The sequence below is a fragment of the Equus quagga genome, chromosome 17, assembly GCF_021613505.1.
Source record: "Equus quagga isolate Etosha38 chromosome 17, UCLA_HA_Equagga_1.0, whole genome shotgun sequence".
Taxonomy (NCBI): Eukaryota; Metazoa; Chordata; class Mammalia; order Perissodactyla; family Equidae; genus Equus; species Equus quagga.
This window is the reverse complement of record NC_060283.1, coordinates 16,591,378-16,613,916: the sequence shown is the minus strand read 5'-3', so window position 1 is coordinate 16,613,916 and position 22,539 is coordinate 16,591,378. Positions and strand designations below refer to the sequence as shown.

Here is a 22,539-nt window from a genome sequence, read left to right as displayed (position 1 = left end):
AGTAGATCCTCTGGAATATTTAGAAACTAGTGTGAGGAAGAAAATGGAAAACACAGTAATACTTGAAACCAACACTAAAAATATTTACCTAAAGAGAAAGAGCAAGAGATTCATTTTAAATGTCTTCAAATATTTGAAGGTTTATAATGTAAAAGGGTGTTAGATTTAATTTCTGTGAACTCCAGACATTTATTTAGATCCATTTGGACCTGGAATGTACCAGAAAATACAATAGGAAGAATACTAGTTAACAGAAATTTTCAAAAATAGAATTGAGGTTACTGCTTTGGTAAGTTTAACTGACAGATTTTGGTGAGGAGAGGAGCCTTGCTGTAAGGAGGAACAGTAGAAGTATTGCTAATGAAGACTGAACACAAGGTACGTGAGAATATTCAGGAAGGTTCCGCTTTTTAACTGTGCCAAGTCTTGTCTTAATCTTGGTTCAGAATCTTTCACAAAGATCTAGTTAGTTGCCATTAGGTAGAGCATGATCTAACAATTGCAGGGATTATTTCTCAATCCAAGTTCTAGAAGATTTATTAATATAATACATTCATCTAGCTTTCTTTCTTTTCTACTTTCTAATAGCAGATTGCATCTCAAAATTCTTAACTTGCATGTATGTGATCCACTGAAAGCAATCTAAGTTACTGAATTTAGAGAAGACACGTTTATCAATATATGTGACTAAATACATCCAGTTCACAAAAGGTCAACCCAATCTTCCACATAACGGAAAACGTGGTTGCTCAGCTGATGGTTTTTTCCTGAGATTAGTGGTATATCTGATGACACACTGTTGCTTGTGCAAAGAATCCAAAAATGGCATCAGTTCACAGATGGGTTCAAGATGGCGGTGCCTTAATCCTTCCTTCTTGCATTCATTTCTATAGTCACTTTTTCTCAGGTTTAATCATGTGAAATTCCTGATATTCAAACTCCTGTTGGTTTACAAAAATAAAATATTTATTTTTTGAATCTTACACATTTTTTCATTCCTCATTGACTACAGCACCTAAGTTTGCCTTCACAAGACAGGTTTTGGTCATTGTTCTAAGAGAGATTTCTTTTTTAGTGCTATTTTTTGTGTGTTTTATAATCACTGACAAAGCAGCAGATTTTTTCCCTTTTTAATACACTATGCACTATGAATAAACTGCATCATCATCAAAAAAAAGTCAATGTGAAACTTTCAAGAACATCTCCCAAACACTTCCTCAGAAGGCAGTTCTAGATTGTTGAGCATTTTAAGCCTTTAAATAAACATATGGTCGTATGCAATTGAGAGAACATAGTCATCAGTGGAATTTTTCACCAGACTACTCAAAGATCTTTTTAAGTAGATATTCTATGATTCCTTGATAATGGGATATACCTGGAATACATAAACATTCAATATATCAATACAGAATTGTGAATGTCTTTCCCCAAAGACAGTTACTACTTCTTTTAATGAATTAAAAGTGTTTAATTTCCCAAGTCCACTACTGCCATGATCATATGACTACTATGATCTGTTCAGTGTTTTTCTGATTTCACTCTATGTCTATTTTGTCCTCATGTAATTTTATTTTATCATGGGGTGCTCAATGCTCTAAATATCAGACACATTTATAAATCACTTACATAAAATAATATTAATAAGTACTATATTTTTCTTGTTTTCCAGATGAGGAAACTAAAGTACTGAAGGACAAAGGTAATTGTTCAAAATCAAAAAGTCAGTAAGTTTTCAAGTGAGACTCCAAAGTGGAGCAGAACACTCAAGGGTGCACTCTGACCGCATGGCCTCCACTAGTTTACATTGAGCTGTCTTGAGTTCCTCTTGCCCCTCTTTCTCAAGTTCTGCTGCTCAGTTTTATTATTCTTTTTTTTTTTTTTTGAGGAAGATTAGCCCTTAGCTAACTACTGCCAATCCTCCTCTTTTTGCTGAGGAAGACTGGCCCTGAGCTAACATCTGTGCCCATCTTCCTCCACTTTATATATGAGACGCCTACCACAACATGGCTTTTTTGCCAAGTGGTGCCATGTCCACACCAGGGATCCAAACTAGTGAACCCCGGGCTATGGAGAAGCGGAACATGTGAACTTAACCACTGCACCACTGGGCCGGCCCCTTTTCTTTCCTTTATTTATTCTTTTTTGTTGTTTTATGTTTTAAATTAAGAACCATGATACTGGATGAGGGAAATCAGAGCTCTGTGACCACGTTCATCTTCCTGGGCTTCTCAGAATACCCAGACCTTCAGGCACCCCTCTTCCTGGTTTTCTTGACCATCTACACAGTCACTCTGGTGGGGAACCTGGGCATAATTGTGGTCATAAGTTTCCATCCCAAACTCCATACACCCATGCACTTTTTTCTCAGTCATTTGTCCTTTTTGGATATTTGTTGTTCCAGTGTATTTACACCCAAACTGCTAGAAATATTAGTTGTGGAAGACAGAACTATCTCCTTCAAAGGGTGCATGGTTCAGTTCTTTTTTGGCTGTGCATTTGTGATTACAGAAATGTTCATGTTAGCAGTCATGGCCTATGACCGGTTTGTGGCTGTTACTAATCCTCTTCTCTACACAGTTGCTATGTCCCATAAACTCTGTATCCTCCTGGTTGCTGGAACCTACACATGTGGTGGAATATGTTCCTTGACAATCACATATTCTCTTTTGGAACTATCCTTCTGTGGTTCTAACATCATCAATCACTTTGGCTGTGAGTATTCTGCCATCCTCTCTTTATCCTGTTCTGACCGCTACTTCAGTCAGATGACATATTTAGTTATTTCTATATTCAGTGAGACTTGTAGCCTCCTGATTATGCTCTCCTCCTACGTTGTCATAGTTGTCACAATCATCCAGATGCCTTCTACTGGTGGACTCCGAAAAGCCTTCTCCACCTGTGCTTCCCACCTGATTGCCATCACCTTTTTCCATGGGATCATCCTTCTTCTCTACTGTGTGCCCAACTCCAAAAGCTCCTGGCTCCTGATCAAAGTGGCCACTGCGTTTTTTACAGTTGTGATCCCCATGCTGAACCCCATTATCTACAGCCTTAGGAACAAAGATGTGAAAGAGGCTGTCAGGAGTGTAATCAACTCCAAACTGCTTTCTCAACCAATATAATTCAAATAAATATATGTATTTTTCTTGTACTTACATACAATAATTTTTCATATATATTGCTGATGCCAGTTTACCTTTATTTTAAGTAAATATATGATTATGTTTTAAATCAACTAAATATTGAACTTTCCATGTTTTTTGATGCTCAGGACACTCTGAATGAATACAGAAGTAATCCATTCTGATGCAATTCATCTTAGCTGGTTTCAGGAAAGAAATATATTTCAAAATCTCCCAGTTAGACATTATCAAAGTCAGAATGACAAAGAAGGGATATATATTTAGAGACTCATTACATATGTCATAGTTTAAGTTCTGCTTTATGAAAGTGCTGCAAAAACACAGATGATAACTGCCATTACTGGATCTGCCCTGAGGTTCTCATGACCAATTCTTTTGTCTCAGAAGTTCTATAAAACAGAACTTTTTATTCCCCTTAAAACTTTACTTCATTCCAAGTAAACTGACGACCTGGGAGTTTGCATTATGAGAAATAGTATCTGACATTGGGTGAGCAGATGCTGAAAATACTAACCACTCTCTATAGACATCACTCATGTTTTGAATATCAATGTAATATTTCGATCGTCCATTCTCAACAATAAATTTTTCCCACCTACCAAGTTTCCTTATATTAGTAAATGCCCTCCACAGCTAATCAGTTGCTTAAACAAGTAAAAGAGAAGGCATTATTTATTTTGATTTATTATTCTGTAGCCTCTGTCAAATATCTGTCAGCCAGTTATTTTGTTTCTGTCTCCAAAATGGCACTATACCTTCATGGCTCTTCTTTCTGAGTCATCACTGTCAGTGAGTGGTTTTTAGCAGTTAGTACCAAATTAATATACTTCCATATTTGTTAACTTTATATAGGGCATGAATCTCATATCATCCATAGTGATTTTCTTCCTTGAGCTTACGTATTCAACTTGGAGACGCACATACCACAAATGGTGAGTAAGGTTCTTCAGCCTGGTCCTGGAATGAGAAAACAAGGGAACTGAGCCAAACTTAACCAAACACAGCAGAGCAGAGCTGTATTCAGTCACCAACATTCATGGAACTACTTCATTTTTAACTAGGTGAATATATATCATCACATGCTGTTTACTGGAAAAAAAAATCCATTCTCTCCTTGTTGATCTTTAATACAAATCTTGTCATAAATGAAGCGTCCATATGTGTGTTTATCAGTATAATTGTCAGCCGTTGCCACAGTAACTCTTGAAAAAACCCATCAAACAATCAACAGCTTAAAAGTACAATTACTTATTTTAAAGGAGGTCGTATGAGGTGGCTCTACTCTAGGCTGTGAGACCAGGAGTGCCTTGCTCCACACCACAGTTCTGTGAGCATGGATCGCTCCACTTGTCTTTTATCATCTTTAGACTATTTGGCTATTTGTATTATGGAAATGTCAGAAAAGCAGTAGACTGAGTGAATTTTTTTTAGATAAAATGCAGAAAGGATGGATCATCAAATATTTGATAAAAGAAACTTCATCACCATTAAAAACTTGTGGTAAAAGTTTCCTATAGGCAAAAGACACCATTGAGAAAATGAAAATGTATGCCTCAGACTATGAGTGAATACTTGCAATATATACGTTTGACAAAGGATTTGTATGTGGAACATATAGTGAAGTCTTTATACTCAAAACGAGAAGACAAGCAATCTACTTAAAGAAGGGTGAAATATTTTAGCACTTGACAAAACAAGATATACAAATCATATATAAATGTATGAAAAGATACTAAACATCATTAGTCATCAAAGAAATTCTAATTAAATCTTCAATGAGACACCACTGCATAGTAGTTAGAATGGCTAAAATGAAAAAGACTGAAATGAAAATGTGGAGCAAGTAGAAAGCTCATACATTTCAGATGAGAGTAAAAGGTAAAATGACTTTGAAAACAGTTTATAATATCTTAAGAAATTGTGCAAACACTTCCCACACAACTCAACAATTCCTTTCCTGGGTATTCACCCACAAGAAATGAAATCCAGTATTTTAACTTAGGATAAAATTGTTCTCTATGGTATATGCAATAATACAGGGAAGGGACAAGAGTAAGGAGAGTGATGTTAGTGGATATTTTTGTTCTCTTATGAATGGTTTTTGACTTTGTTCTTTTAAAAAATGATTTTCCTAGAAAAGGTGGATTTTTGTCCATGAAGAGCTGTTTCCATATACCTATCAAGAGTCAACAGGAAATGGCAGAATAGATATGGAAAGATCTTGCCTCTTAACATAGAGAAACATTTATATATATATATATATGTATATGCACACACATTTATATAAATTTATATATACCTAAATATATTATGGTACAATCTACATATACTTGTTAATGTATGTAAATTTCCTCCTGCATTGTGACATTGATGACCTTCTAATAATATCTATGCTACCAAGACTTTGAGAATTGTACTGATGAGATATAATTGTCCTCTCATGTAATTGTCCTTTTGAGATTCTTGAGAGTTTAGTTTGTATATAAAGCAGTGGTTTTCAAATTGCTATTAATTCTCAGGAAAAGCAGACTCTCCTTATAAGAGTCAGTGTCTGGTCAGGATATAAAGCAGCTATTCTTGGTTTTTAAAGAGAGGGAAATTAGAAGAGTGATTTGTCTTAAACGTACTAGAATGATCACTGGAATGAAAAGGGAAGAGAGGTCTTCCAGAGATAAGTAAAGAAGCCATTAAAATCAGCAGACTGGAGAGAAAAAAACATTTTCTCAAGACTCAGCCATCCTATGGTCATCCCTGCTCTTTGAGTTGGCTGGGGTTTTGACTGAGACCTGACAGATGTGTAGCTCTCTCAGATCTGAAAGGCTAATAATGGTTGAGTTCTACCTTCTGAAATTTGAGTTCAGCACTTTCTCCCGCTACCCAGTGCAGCTTAATAGCCTCATAAATATTGTGAGGGGGAGATGGTCAAGCTTTTGTGGAGACTCTCAATTCTCTAGTCAGATATCTTTCTTCTAGGCACCATGACATTTCCATAGGACGTTTTACTCTGCCTTTCTGATTCAGATCCCAGCCCCCAGTGCATCCTAGAATATAGCACATGCCCTTTGGGGAAAAATTGGTCGTGACTTTTGGGGTTTCCTTAGCTTTCAATTTATCAGTAAATTCTTCTGTGTCCACAAAGCATTGCTGGATTCTCTGTTTTCTCAGTAGTGACCCTTTGCAAGTGCCAAACCTGAAATTCAGCCTTTTCTCAGAATCAGAAAATGTGGGCAGTGAAGGAAAGAGCTGATGACTGCCAGCTCACCAAGAAGGGTCTCTTTCCTCTATGAAATTTTAATTATCTTGTCCTAATGACTTTTATTTTTATTTTTAAAAGTAATTTCTGCAGTTTGCTTTTTAAAAAAATGTTATTTCAAGGGAAATGTTGATTTGCAATCATCTTCTCTATCCTACCTGAATTAGAAGACCATGACCGACTATCCAATGAACAATGAAAGGTAGAAGACAATGAAGGACATTGTTAAATTGGTGAAGAAAATAACTGTAGAACTATCACCCTATGCCTAAGAAGCATTCTTTAAAAATACAGATAGAATAAAGTCTTCTCAGATCAAAAAAGCTAAAGGAATGCCTTCAGTGGGTCTACAGTAAAAGGAATCATAAAAAGAGTTCTTCAAGCAGAAGGAAACCAGACGGATCTTGGAGAATGACTGTAGACTATGGAAAACTCAACCAAATAGTAGCACTTGAGCAGATGAATGTAGCTTATGGAATATAGTATTCAATCATTGATTCGGCAAATGCATTTATTTTCCTTTTTAATTTTAAAAGAAAATCAAAAACAATTCACATTCCCATGGGATGGATAAAAGTATTTCCTTAAAGTTTTGCTTAGGGCTGTGTTAATTCTCCAGCTCTCTGTCATGATATAATTTGAAGAAATCTCTGCCACCTGAACATGCCACACAACAGCACACCTGTCCATTACATTGAGAACATCATACTAACCAACAAGATAAACAAGAGGCAGCTGGTGTGCTGAAGGCCTTATTAAGACACAAGGGAAAAAGAGATTCAGAGAACTGCATTTTCAATGATTTGGTTAGGGGTGAAGTGATTTGAAATATTCCAGCATATCCTCCCCAAAATAAAAGACAAATTATTGCATCTTCTGTCCCCTACCAGAAGTGAGAAAGCACAGCTCTTAGAAGACCTCTTTTAAGATCTTAGAGGCAACACATTCCATACCTAGGACTGACTCTTTTACCAGGTATGATAACCCGTAAGGTAATTGATACCACTTCCTGGTGTTTATAACTTTGTATAATCTCCTCCCGTTGTGTGCAGGTGAGACCTGTGACTTACTTCTAACCAATACAATATGGCAAAGGTAATGGGATGTCATCCTCTTGGTTAAGTTATCTTGTATAGCAAGATGAAGAATTCTGCCTGTGTAATTAAAGTCCAAAATCTGTTTCTTTTTAATTAAATGGGAGTTTATCCTAGGTGGCCTTGGTTTAATTAGTGAAAACCATTTAAAGAACTACTAGGCCCTCCCTGAAGTTAGAAAAACTCCTTTCATTACTGGCTTTGAAGATGTGAGATACCATGTTCTGAGAGGGCCTACAGAGAATACCACGTAACAAGGAACTGTAGGTGGCTCTCAGGATCTGAGAATAGCTGCTGATCAATGGCGCAAGAAAATGGGTACCTTAGCCCAATATCTGCAGGGAGATTAAGTCTGCCAAAAGCTTGAGGAGCTTGGAAGGGGATTTTTCCCTTGTTGAGCCTCTTATCCAACCACAGCTCTGAGTGATACCTGAATTGCAGCCTGATGACATACTGAAGAGCCCAAAAAACCCAGCTAAGTGATGCCTGGACTGCTCCCCTGTAGAAACTGTGATATAAAAATGTATACTAGTTTAAGCCACTGGGTAAGTGATAATTTATTATGCAGCATAGAAAATTCACATAACAGATGGCAAAGAAGGCTACTAGCTTTGACTCTGGGACAGAAGTTGGCCTGAAGCTTGGTCCAGGGTGCAGAGGTCAGTGGTTGGAAGCAGGTGCAGTGTGGAACTCGTGCCAATCCCAATGGGAAAATAACAATGCAGATCCCTCGGGTCCTGAAGCAAAGCCATGTCATCTATAATAAACAATTTTATGCTTTGTGATAAGTAGCCACTGTTGTGTTAGGGGTTTCTGGTAGAGTCTGGCAAGGGTTAGTCAAATTGTCAGGGGTCCAGAGAAAGCATAAGTGGATGTAATTGGGTGATATTTGGGTGTGGTGGAACCAATAGATTGGTTAATTCCCAGTGGTTTTAGAGAGTGAAACGTGCTTCTAAAATTCATTTGTCACTTTTAAGAAGGTATAGATTAATTGTATTAATAGAAGCTAGTAGAAGCTAGCTAGAAGTAGTAGAAGCTAATAGAAGAGTAGATTGCTCATATTTAAAAGAAATGCAAATTAGTTCCAATAAAGTGAATCAATGTTTCCAGGGAAAATAATGAGTATTTTATGTTAAATGTAAAAGACAGAATCCAAGTTACGTCGTTTATGCATTTCAAGACACACATAGTATGCATAGAAAAATAATAGAGCAATTATTAACAGCAGTTATCTCTGGTTGCATTTTAACTGATTTATCTTTCCCTTTGCCATTTGTTGTATTCATCACATGTTCTAAGTCAATTTCTATATTGTCTATAATTAATATTTGAAAAGAAATTCATGTGGTAGGCTTGATGAAGCGTTGTCTACAATAATTTAGAAGAAATTACATTCTTGTAAAATCCAACTCAGGAGAGCATTCAATCTAATTTCTGAGTTCGCGATACGAAAAGAAATAGTTCAGCAAAGATTCTCTAGGGTCTAAATCTCTGATGTCATGGAGTCATACATAAGCCCTAGGAATCAGATTCAGCTTCCAAATCTCTCTCGTTCTCTCTCCATTGCTTTCTGTCTCTTTCTGAGATTTTCTGGATATTAAGCAGTATATTCTCATTACATTAATTAAAATTTCTTGTGGACTCCTGCTATATTTACAAACTTCGTATTTTCAGTAATGTTTGAATTTTGAGTGAGAACCTCCTTGGTGACTATTAATACTAGGAATAGGATCTTCAGGTGAGTTGATTTCAGGTTGGTTGGTCTATATTGTGTTATCTTTCACTTACATGGGGGACACTGAAGTCCTGTACCTTTGAGGCAGGGAACACTCTTTCTTAGTCTAAATGCCACGATGTCTCCTGAGTGCCCCTTCCCAAAGTCTCACATTTCTGAGCTTTGGTCTCTTCCACCTTCCCTGTGGTATCAATCCTGATTTTTGCTTTGAGGATATTCACCGTCTGCCTAGCATAGTAGTCACAACAAAAATTTTTAAAGGAACATTATAAAATCCGAGAATGTCCTCAATAACTCAAAATCTTGTAGAAACGAGATAATAATGATATGTGTAAAGTAATAAGGAGCACATTATATAATGAAATGTTGATTTCCTGAGTAACGTCTGTAGGTATACCATGAATGTGGAAAATATTGCTGGAGTGAAAGGGAAAGTTGTTTGTGATAGCTATTTTCATTTAAAGCTTTAGATATTGTAAGTGCTGTATCAGTACACTAGGAAAAAAAGGATGCTCCAGACAAAAGAAGAGAAAAATCAAATACACCAAGTAATAAATGAGAAAGTGTTGTTCACTGTAAGCTGAGAATGTTGGCATGATTGAAGAAAGTTGAACGCTAGGGACTAACTAGCTTAAGGCTTTAGGTAAAACTGAGTGGAAACATTTAGAATTAGTTAATAGGGAGAAATCAAAGTTTTCAGAGCCAAAAACTGTCATAATAAACATAGTAATCAAGGAAAGAGAAGCTGATGTCCTCACAGTGCAATCTAGCAGCACTACAGGGAAGTTGTTTGTACCTCAGCTACCATAATCCACTGGAATAATGATTGCAGCTTGCTAAGTCTCCCACAGGCACCAACCTGAGATTAGAAAGAGAGGACAAGAGAGTCAGATAGTAATGAGAAAGCAAAGGGGAAAACAGACAATGTATTGAAGGGTGGTAAGTGGTGAATTAAGACAAACAGGGCCAATAGGAGATCCAAGAAAGAGCTGAGATACCCTTTAACTTCCCAAGTTGTACCCGCTTGTTCATTAATGCCCACTTTGACCCATGATCTGTTTCTTAGATTTTTAGAATAATACAAGGGTGGGACTGGCTGGGTGGCACAGCAGTTAAGTGTGCACGTTCCACTTCAGCGGCCCAGGGTTCACTGGTTCATATTCCGGGTGTGGACATGGCACCTCTTGGCAAGCCATGCTGTGGTAGGAGTCCCACATAGGAAGTAAAGGAAGATGGGCACGGATGTCAGCTCAGGGCCAGTCTTCCTCAGCAAAAAGAGGGGGATTGGCTGCAGATGTTAGCTCAGGGCTAATCTTTCTCAAAATAAATAAATAAATAAAAATAAAAATAAAATACAAAAAAATAATGCAAGGGTTTAAAAACAATGCCAAGTAGTCATAGCACTAAGAATTAAAAAGGATGAGGGTGGAGAAACTTACATCTCCCAGACTCCACAATTGTCAGACTCTGTGCTAGGTATATTAACATAATTTCCTATTTCAAAACTTACACACCTGTGAAATGTGTATTATCATGTCATTATTACTGATAAAAAAGTTGAGGCTCAGAGAATTCAATTAATTCAGCAAATATAACACACTAATTGAATTTAAATCTATGTGTCCAAGCCCACGATTCTTTCATTATGCTGGTCTGTCATTAGCCTTTGGCACTTTCCTGCTCATTGTCTTTTCTACATGTAGGAAATACATTTTTTTTGAGTGTCATAAATAGCATTTAGCTGTGAAGGAAATAGCAATTTCTCTCTACCTTGAGCTGGTCAGACAAAACTAAAATGGTGTCTTCATCTATGAGAGTGATTCTAATAGTATTTTATTAAATGGAACATTTCAGACAGGTGCTTGTTATTGACATATATTATTATTACAAACTTATTTTTAACAACATTGTTAAATGATTAAAGACACTTCTGTAGTTATGAATTGCTTGAGACTATACATACTTTTTTTTCTCAAAATAACATATACAATTATAATAAAGATTGCATGAATCAAAACAAGATAATCACATATGCAGTTTCAGTCAAAACTGATGTTTACATCACTAGAAATTTGGAGGGTGATTATGTAACCATTGGTGTTTATTACGACATTATATAGCAAGAATATAGAAAATACATATTAGAGAATGTAGAAGGCTGTAGAAAATATAGAAGGCTTGAACAAAACACATTATAAGTTAGTCTCCAATTCAGACATCCTATGAGTATTTAATGTTATAATATGCCTAGAAAAGTTGACAGATTAAAATGTAATAATAGAAAATTAGAAGATAACGATCAAGCAATCTAGATGAGTATGTTGAGAGCATCAGTGACACTAAGTGAGAAAACACTTTAGTAGGAAAGAAAACACAGAAGTGAGGGAACAGCCTGTCATAAATGCAGATTCCTCATTTCACCAGGTGGCTACAGTGTTTTTAGAACATTAGGGCAATTACTGTAGCATCAGCATAAATCAATGGAAAGCCTGAAGATACACAGGGCTATATTTCCTTCAGCGTCCATATATTTTTTCAAAACTTGAAAATTCTTTTTGTGATTCATAAATGCTGCTTTTCCTATGATCCTCGATTTGAATACCATAACTCTAGAAGTATTTTCTAGGCATATTATAACATTAAATACTCATAGGATGTCTGAATTGGAGACTAACTTATAATGTGTTTTGTTCAAGCCTTCTATATTTTCTACAGCCTTCTACATTCTCTAATATGTATTTTCTATATTCTTGCTATATAATGTCGTAATAAACACCAATGGTTACATAATCACCCTCCAAATTTCTAGTGATGTAAACATCACTTCTAATGCTTTAGTTCTTCTGATCCTTCCTTTATAAATGTTAGTGCTTAATTTATATTCATTGTTATATTAGTGCTATTTAAAAGACACAGATCTTCAGAATGATGGAAGTATGAAAGACAGATGTTTTTCTACAGCAATGTATAATACTTTTCTGTCTAACCCTAAACTTAATTCAAATTCTGGCACTCAGGTCAACTTCAAAACCCAACTCATCATTAACAAGCTGTGTAAACTCTAAGGAGTTCCTCAACTTACATGTGCCTCAGTTTACTTATGTAAAATATGGGGCTACCTGTTTTACAATTCATAGTGGTATTTGAAGGTCTAAATTAGTATATTTTAATGTTTTATCATGATTCCTGTTACATAGTAAGTGTTATATGAATTTACTATCATCATTATACTTTTCATTATCATTATTTCAGATTTTCTTCAACAACAATCATGCTGCTAGCTGGGAGAAATCAGAGTGCTGAAGCCATATTCACCCTCTTGGGCTTCTCAGAATATCCAGACCTTCAGGTGCCCCTGTTCCTGGCATTCTTGACCACCTATACAGTCACCGTGGTGGGGAACCTCAGCATGATCATGATCATCAGGATCAGTCCTAAACTCCAAATCCCCATGTATTTTTTTCTCAGCCATTTGTCCTTTGTTGATTTCTGTTATTCCACTACAGTTACACCCAAACTCTTGGAGAACTTGGTTGTGGAAGACAGAACCATTTCTTTCATAGGATGCATCATGCAATTCTTCTTGACTTGCATATTCGCAGTGGCAGAAACATTCATGTTGGCAGTGATGGCATATGACCGCTTTGTGGCCATCTGTAATCCTCTGCTTTATACAGTGGTCATGTCACAAAGGCTCTGTGCCCTGCTGGTGGCTGGGTCATATCTCTGGGGTATGGTTGGCCCCTTGGTACTCCTTTGTTATGCTTTTCAGTTAAACTTTTCTGGACATAACATAATCAACCACTTTTTCTGTGAATACACTGCTCTCATTGCTGTCTCGAGCTCTGATATATACATTCCCCACCTACTGCTCCTTGGTTTTGCCACCTTCAATGAGGTGAGTACACTACTCATCATTCTTGCTTCATACGTATTTATTTCTGTGACTGTATTAAACATTCATTCTGCCAGTGGGCGTCGCAAAGCCTTCTCCACCTGTGCCTCCCACCTGACCACCATCACCATCTTCCACGCGACCATCCTTTCCCTCTACTGTGTGCCCAACTCCAAAAACTCTCGGCAAACTGTCAAAGTGGCCTCTGTGTTTTACACAATGGTCAACCCCTTGTTGAATCCTCTGATCTATAGCCTGAGGAATAAAGATGTGAAGGATGCCTTCCAGAAATTAACAGACACAAAAGCCCTATGTTACTGAACCAATCTCAAAAGATGTTTCTAACCTTAAGAACAATGAGAACAGAGCCTTCTAAAACCTATAGCATATATTTGCATTTGCATGAGGTTTTCATCAGTGACTGTGATGTTAATATATTGTGAATTGGTAAACTGAAATCCCTTGAAGTTATTTGTGTTGGATGTCACTGGAGCATTATGTCTTTGTTGGGAGATACAGATGGGTATGCTGTGTCATAAAAGGGGGAAGATACTTCTCTGACACTTTCATTCCTTGAGTTCTGTGAATTCTATGAAAGCACTATCTTGTGCTTTCTAACAGTCAGCTTATGCTGCGAAGTACATTGAACAAGGATAGTTACATCTATTGTGTAGATGATGGCACAGAGGTTCAAGAAACTAGCCTAGAATTGACTAAGATGGTTAATTTAATACAGGAACTCAACTCTGTTGACTCTAAATCTAGTGCTTTTTCTTTATTGTACCTCTGAGGCTATTAGTGTGAAAGGTCACAGGAATTAGTTTTGTCCTTTGGAAAGGACAATCTCTGGAGTCACTTCAATAGTCCTAGATTATGTTTGGATATTATTACTCAAAAGGCTGCATTTCCAGTATTACCAGGTCTGGAAATCTCTACAGGCTTAGGTAGTCTGGTTCATATGTATTAGGACCAGGATGAATGTAACGTACATTTTATCTGGGAATATTGAGGAATCATATCACAACATTTCTGTTCTAATGTTTATATGAATGCCTAAACAAGCACAAATATTTGGTAACAAACACCTTAAAAATGAAATCAAATTATAGTAGGAAGGCTAACCCTATGTAATTTAAAATAAATTTAAACTCCTTTTTGTTAAAACAGTGTCTTTGGAATAAAAAGATATCTATATGAGAAAGAAGATAAAATTAGACCTCTTCTTCATTTCACACACCAAAAGAGAATTTTAAAACCAAGTTTAAAACTTAGATTACGTGAATATTCAAAGCTTCCTGGAAAAATAACAGATAAGAAATTAAACTGACAAATGAAAAGCTGAGAAAGAGTCACCACTTATGTTACATATAGTAAAAGAGAAAATGAATATCCTATATAAAAAGACACAAGATATAATTACACAGTCTATATAAAAGAATAAAAATAGCCTTTACACATACGAAGAGTTCAATCTAACGCATAATAATAGAAATACAAATGAAAACTGCCATAAGCTATAATTTCTCACCTTTCAGGGTGGCAGAACTCCAAAAGTTTAATGATATACCTTGAAAGTGAATCTGGTATTTTGCCAGATATTTTGATACATTGAAGGCAGGAAGGTAACATGTTACATGTGATTCGAAGTACTAGAAAAATTGCATATGTATTTATCCTCCTTCAGAGCATTCAAAGCTCTAGGAATCTATCCCAAAGATAGAGTAGCAAAAATGCATATAAATAACATATTCCCAAGCATTATTCATAATAAGAACAGACTGGATAAAATAGAGTATGAAGGTGGTTGATTAAACTATGGGTCACAATAAAGAAGTATACAGCTGTGAAAATGGAGAGAGGATGGTTTCTATATATTGCAATGGAGTTCCCTACAGGAGATTTTCTTAAGTGAATAAATACAAGATGCCGAAATTTTTTATAGTTTGATAAATTGTGTGAGAGAAGAGGGAAAGGTAAAAAAAAATCTAATAAAGAAGAGATGAAAGAAATTTTTGGAATGTACATTCTAATATAGCTCTGATTTAGGGGAAATATAATATTTTGCATAGTTTAAAAGACATATTTATGTCATAAAGTAAACAGAAAATCTCTAAAATTTGAAAATAAAAACAATGAATTTATCTATAATGGTGGACACATGGTCATACAGAGTAAAACATTTTCTATGAAGGACTTTAAACACAGCATTTTGAGTGTACATCCTCATTATGCAATGCTTATCTTAGTATAAAGTAAATAAATAATTATTGAAATGTCATTTAAACTAAAATGGGAAGCATAAGAGTTACAGCTCTACAGTAAGAGAAGGTAAGTAAAAATCTTTTCATCTTAATTTGAAATAGAAATTGATTTTCAAGAATTTTTTTCTCTTAAAAATTGTACCACTCATAATGACAACCCAGCAGCAATGAACATTCCTATTCTCAAAATTTCCTCTGAAAGGAAATCTTTGCTCTCTAAGCAGACCAGAGCTTTCTGGAGAAATAGCTGTTTTGAAGTTGGAGGTAGAAAATGTAATGAGCCTTGAGCAACTTAATTCCCAGAAGGCTAAAATGCTATTAACAGCTAGGTGGATCATTTCAAAGAGACATAGGAAGTAATTTGAAATGGCTCGCTCTGACTTATAGTTAACATACAAATGAATATTGACTGCAATTCATTTAAAAGCATCAAATATATTTAAACCTAGATACAAAAAAGAAAAATAATTAATCATTGGTTACTATTAATGGTTGCTGGGAGTATCAAGTCATTACTCTGAAAATTGGTAAATAAAGGAGATAAATGTTTATTCTACCTTTCCTTTAAGAAGTGAATTTCAGGGTTACCTAATAGTTTATGAGGGGAAATTCAGAATAAATAAAAGCAGAAAAAAGGATAGAATCAGAAAATCATGATTTTAAAACTCCTAGTAAAAAATTAGATCAAAGTGATGATTTCAGTAGCTATTAAAGTCATTATGTGAAAAGTTGGTGGGGAACATTTAAAGGAAGTAATCAAACTGACACCGCCTGAATCCACAGATCAGGCTAAGCAGCACTAAAAGTTGGGCAACTAGTTAACATGTACATCACAATTTGAGGCAACTGGTGGTAGTCAGAAGCACCTGCGAAGACTTCTTGCCTAAAAGAAACTACAAGAGTGAAGCTGAACCAATACAGCTTCTTGATGTGAGTATTAGTGTGAAAGGACTGGTGCAGGAACAAGTCATGACAAATAAAGCAATAAGCCAAACACAGAACACATAGCATTCTACAAATGGTCCATTTGTTGCAAAGAATTATCTGAATACGCATACATTTACATAGACACACACACACGAGACTATTACATACTATACAGAACGTAATGTTACATAACACATGGAACTTTTACATAATAAAAACAATTTGTTATAAAAACCAAATTTGTTTGATTCTTGATTCAAACTAACTTTAAAAATTTATTTTTGGGGCCGGCCCAGTGGCGCGGCAATTAAGTTCACCCGTTCCGCATCTCGGCAGCCTGGGGTTGGCCCATTTGGATCCTGGGTGCAGACATGGCACCACCTGCCAAAAGCCATGCTGTGGCAGGCAGCCCACATATAAAGTAGAGGAAGATGGGCATGGATTTTAGCTTAGGGCCAGTCTTCCTCAGCAAAAAGAGGAGGATTGGTGGCAGATGTTAGCTCAGGGCTAATCTTCCTCAAAGAAAAAAAACAGATATCTTTGAGACAACTGGGGAAATTTAAACATGGGTTTGGTATTTAATTGTATAAGAATATGTTATTATTTTTGTTACGTGCAATTTTGGTATGTGTTTATTCAAATGTTTATTGACAGTTACATTTTTTAACTCTTATTAATGATTTATAAAGAAATATAATATCCTATGAATATAATTATATCTTAAATGACTAAAATTTAAAGGATTGGAAGTCAGGGACTCACTGTCCCTAAAACGTGTTGACCCTTCAGGACAAAGAACACCACGCATAGTCTTATTTTCCAGCCTGCACACGAGACTTTTGCCGAAAAACACATTTGGGGCAGAGGAAAATCTGTGTAGCAAGTAGTTCTTGTAGTTTATTTTTTTTGATGCTTGTAGCACTGGCTGAAGTACTTTTTGTTTCCTTGAATATCTTCAAAAAACTTAAAGTTTTAAAATTACATTGATAAACCTTTTTTAGTTTTATCATCCCAGATTATTTCTGCAGAACTGAAATTATTTAATTTCTTAATGAAAATATACTGCAAAAGTATTCAAATAATTGCATCTTATATTTCATTATTGTTCTAAAAAATACCAACATAGTGGCATAAATACAGCTTTAAAGGACCACCCATAGGTAGACCCAGACTTCTTTCTCTTTCTGCCATAAATAAAGTCATCAGGAAATATCCAAGTTATATTTTTGCAAAAGGTGTTTATAAAATATAGAACATCACCACAAACTGCAGAATTATTGAGATGCAAAAAAAAAGCTGTCTATTTGAAAATCAGTTGTATTTGATGTTTCCTTTGCCTCAAACTCAAACTCAACACTCTGCCTGCAGTTATTTGCATAATTTGCTTTCCGACTTCTTAATGGTCCATGCTCAAGTACCACCTCATTATGGTCTTGTCTGACCTCCCTATTTAAAGTGACATCTTCAAGTATACGTTTTTTGTGTTTATAATTACTAGAAAATGACTACATATTTATTTGTTTGTTTTGTATCCCCCATTAAATATAAACTTGTTGGCAAGGGGACATTCTTTGTCTTTTTCCCTGATACCTAAGACAGTACGTAGCTCAGGGTAAACCTGTAATAAATATGTATTGAATAAATGAAAGAATGAGTAATTATGTATCCTCATTATGTCCTCAGGCTTCTTTTCCTGTTTTCTGACTAGAGAGAGAGAATTCAGTTGAGTGGACATTGGTTTTGGTCTGCTTTTGCTTTGCTTTCTTTTGACTGCCTAGTTTCAATAATCACTTCTAAAACATCCTTAATGTTCTTTATCAATCATCTCCTCTCAGAACTTAAATTCCTCATAGTTCTAGTAAGTTGGCTCTATTTCAAGTTCCTTGGAAGGTCATATCTATCATTAAATAAAGATTCATGGTATACTTGCTTTATGCTCATCACTGATGTATTTGCTTAGAATATATCAGTGAATATATTCTCTGCTTTCCTGAAACTTTTATTCTAGCAGAGGACAACAAACAATATGAAGGAATGCAATAAATAATTATTAAAATATATTTGAACCATGTTAAGTACTTTAAACACTAAGTTGGGTAGTGGATTAGCCCCTGCAGTATAATAGTATGTTCATGGACGCTTTCACTGGAAAAGTACATTTGAGCAAAACCTTAAGAGAAAGCATTCCAGAGTAGAGAAAAAAGTAGTAGATAAGACCTTAAGGGAGGAGTGTGCAACATTTTTTGAGAAATAAAAAGCAAGAAGGGAAAGCAAGTCAGACTACCTGGAGAAAGCAGAGGGGAAAAAGAGTAATAGAACAGTACAGAGACTTAAAAGGGACTGGATAATTTTCCCAACTTAATATTTAACTTTGTGAATATTTCTGATTTAACTCTTAGTGGATCACGATGACCTAAAACATGGATATTCATACTTCTCCAATATGATGAAAGTAGATAGTATGGGGGAAGAGGGTTATGCTCAGCATATTGTAGTCACTCAATATTTTATTATGATGACTTTTCTAATTACATTATTTTTATAATTTGAGGAAGGTATTGCAGTGACCAGGGGCTGGGGGAAATGACTTTATAAATTTTCATATGAAACACCCCTCATGCTGCTCCAGGTTTTCTAGTACACAAGAATTACACCAGGGGCTAGACCTGTGGCCGAGTGGTTGAGTTCATGTGCTCTGCCTTGGCAGCCCAGGTTTTCACTGGTTCAGACCCTGGGCATGGGCCTAGCGCCACTCATCAAGCCATTCTGAGGTGGCATCCCACATAGCACAACCAGAAGGACCTAGAACTAGAATATACAACTATGTACTGGGGGGCTTTGTAGAGGAGAAGAAGAAGGAAGAAGAAGAAGAAGAAGAAGAAGAAGAAGAAGAAGAAGCAGAAGCAGAAGAAGAAGAAGAAGAAAGGAGGATTGGCAACAGATGTTAGTTCAGGTGCCAATCTTTAAAATAAAAAAGAATTATACCAGAGAAAGATGATTAATTTTAATTGTTTATTTAATGACCTCAAGAGAATGGGACAATAGGTGGTCTCTAGGGTTCGTGTCTGAAAGGTAGTGACTATAGCTGTAAGAACACATGCATCCCTCCCAACCCGGAGAGGTCCTCTGTCTGCCATCAGCAGGTATGTTTTAAGATTCTAAAGATGTACTGATATTAATCTCAATGAGGGGTGTGTAGACAACAATGTGAGGAGGGGAACTTACCCTTTGGATCTAGATAGTTCTCGAAAAATATTTTGCCACTGCAGAAGTTATGCATCTGAACATGGAAGGAAGAGGATGAGCACTTATTCTACAGAGTGTTCTAGGAGAGAGCCTGGCTCAGCTGAGTTCCTCACTAACAGCCCATGAACAACATGTATTGGAATGGGTGAGAGAAGAGCTCCAAGAATTTGAGGGAATGTGCATTGTCTTGATTCTACAAATTTTTAGAAGGGGAGTCAAGGTAGAATAGACAAATATTTAAATAAAATGAAACAATCAGAAATTGAATAGACTTTCCAGTAAAAAAAAAAAGTAAAAGGAACCAGCATTACTTAAGATTATAAAGCAGGAAACATGTGTTCCCTAACAGCAAAAAGTACAACAAAATGAGGAAAAGAATTATAGGAAAGAAGATTTTAGCTGTTCTATTTTCTATATAGCATTTGGGACACAAGAGCCACTATATTAAATATAACATAAGTTTAAAATGAATTCTTAAATGCCTTAGCTAAATTAAATGTTGTATTAAGAAAAAACTTTGATAATTTGAATATCTGGTTTTGCGATGGATTGTCTTTAATACTTGCAAGGTTGTGTTTAATACTCAAACTTATGGGCATAGGAACAGATATGGCCCTTGATGTCTCAGTTTTGCATATGATGTGACATCTTTATTGCTGAGCCATCTTAAATCCATTTCTATGGGACCAGAGATAATCTTACCAGAAATGATACTTTTCTGGAATGGTAGGATGTTAGAAGTGTTGGCAAACACTTAACGAAATCCAATTCTTTTGTATTACTATTTTCTCATGAAATGTCTTCATAGGGCAGTACTACCTCCAATTTACAATCTCTCTCCCTCACAGGTACTATAGGACAGAATGAGTATCCTATACATCTTGAGGGGAGAGTAGAAAGAGAAAGAGAGAGAGAAAGACCTAGGAAAGGGAATTTTTTAAGTCAGAGTCTTTAGTATAGTTAATTATTCCTGGGAGAGAAAATGTCCCTAAATCCCATTCTCATCTCATGTTGATGCTGCTTTCTAGTATAACTCGGGGGCATATGCACTGTTATTGGACTCTTTCCCATAGTTTTAGAGTCTCTAGTTTGTCAATTAAAAGTATGATGATTTACCAAGGAAATATTTAGTACCTAGACTAGAACATGGGTCAGAGTCTGGTGTAATAAAATGGGTCCAGGGCTAGGAGTCTGGGGATCAGAGATCTAGTCACAGATGTGTAGATTGGTTGTTATTTGCATGTCATTGGGAAAACCAAGGTTCTCCATCTTCTGTTTTCTCACCTATAGAATAAAGACATGGACTAGATTACCACCTGTTCCAACTTTATTCTTCTTCAAGCAATGAGGAAGGATTGACATTTAAGACTCCCTGAGCTGAGGAGCATCTGCTCTGAAAAGAATTAATCAAGACTAATTTTGGTAACAAATTTACTAGGTCAGACTGAAAAACAAAGAATAAGTGCTGTATGGAATTAACAATAAAAGCACAAATGTAAGGTGTTAGGGGTGTTCATTCTTAATGTCACAGAGTGAATACACAATGCAAAAATCAATTTGTTTAGAAATTTCTCACTTTTGTTACTGATTATAGGGCTGACGTAATCAGTAATTGTATTATGATAGGCTTATATTTCATGAACTTATAATGTTCAAGGCAAGCTGAAAGTGTTGACAGAAGGATTTGATTTAAAATTATCATAAGGCTGGCCTAGTTAAGTTCACATGTTCTAGTTCAGCAGCCTGGGGTTCACCAGTTTGGATCCTGGGCGTGGACCTACACACTGCTCATCAGGCCATTCTGGGACAGCATCCCACATAAAAGAATTAGAAGGACTTACATCTAGGATGTACAACTATGTACTGGGACTTTGGGGGGAAAAAAAAGAGGAAGATTGGCAACAGATGTTAGCTCAGAGCCAATCTTCCTAACCAAAAGAAAAAAAAAAGGATATAAAGAAAGATTTAAAAAAATAAACTAAAGTAACCAGAAATCTCTTGATTTCATATTCTTATTTATAAATATTAAAAATTACACTTGGGAACTAAAAAGAAAACAATGATTGTATTGGTTTTACTTAAAGAAAGATTTTAAATGGTTATCATATTTTAAAATTTTAGACATTTAGCGAATCTTGCATAAAAAAATACATAGAGAAATTCTGAAAGAGATATTTTGCTTCATATTCCACTTTTGGTAAGGGTAGCTAACCAAGCTTTTTTATAGTCTCACTCTCCTTAATAGTTTTGTTTTCAAGACTGATTAAAACTCTGGCAAACAGGAACTTGCATATGCATCTGTAAGTGATTATGAGTCACTCAGAGTTACAGTCTTGGGAATGATTTGCTCGTTATAGCTTTCACTTATTTGTTTTAATTTAGTTTATGCTTATTGAATGTATTCATAAGAGATTTGCTCTATACCTAATACCATTAACAGGGTCATAATAACGGGGGTACCTGAGGGACCTGAGCAGGATCTTCTCACTCTCTCAGTATGGTTAGTGTAACCAGAGGGCAGTTATACCCTACAGGGAACAGAGACATGGTACATACATAAGAAATATTTCATAAAAGATGAATAATGCATAATCTCATCTATATGTGCAATCTAAACTAGTCAAACTCATAGAAGCAGAAAGTAGAATGGTTATTGTCAGGGGCTGAGGAGGGGAAAAGGAGAGATCCTGGTCAAGGGGTACAAAGTTTCAGTTATGCAGCCTGAATAAATTCTGAAGATCTAATGTACAGCAATGTGACTATAGTTAACAATACTGTATTGTATACTTGAAACTTGCTAAGAGGGTAGAATTTAGGTATTCTCATCAAAAAAAGGAAGAAAATAGTAATTCAAGGTGATGAATATGTTAATTAGCTTGATTGTGGTGATTATTTCATAATGTATATGTATGTCAGAACATCAGGTTGTACTCCTTAAATACATATGATTTTTATTTCTCAATTATACCTCCATAAATTTAGGAA

The 22,539-nt window shown here is 35.7% G+C and overlaps 2 protein-coding genes across 2 annotated transcripts; both read left to right on the top strand.

Moving 5' to 3' along the window:
- The first annotated feature begins 2,171 nt into the window (after positions 1-2,171).
- On the top strand, positions 2,172-3,122 carry LOC124229511 (olfactory receptor 5D18-like). The gene has a single exon (XM_046644749.1). The coding sequence runs from the start codon at positions 2,172-2,174 to the stop codon at positions 3,120-3,122; it is 951 nt and encodes a 316-aa protein (XP_046500705.1).
- Positions 3,123-12,496: 9,374 nt separating this feature from the next.
- On the top strand, positions 12,497-13,441 carry LOC124229355 (olfactory receptor 5D14-like). The gene has a single exon (XM_046644526.1). The coding sequence runs from the start codon at positions 12,497-12,499 to the stop codon at positions 13,439-13,441; it is 945 nt and encodes a 314-aa protein (XP_046500482.1).
- The last annotated feature ends 9,098 nt before the right edge of the window (positions 13,442-22,539 follow it).

Excerpts from the sequence above, each read along its gene's own strand:
- LOC124229511 (XM_046644749.1), top strand. The coding sequence starts at position 2,172 with ATGATACTGGATGAGGGAAATCAGAGCTCTGTGACCACGTTCATCTTC.
- LOC124229355 (XM_046644526.1), top strand. The coding sequence starts at position 12,497 with ATGCTGCTAGCTGGGAGAAATCAGAGTGCTGAAGCCATATTCACCCTC.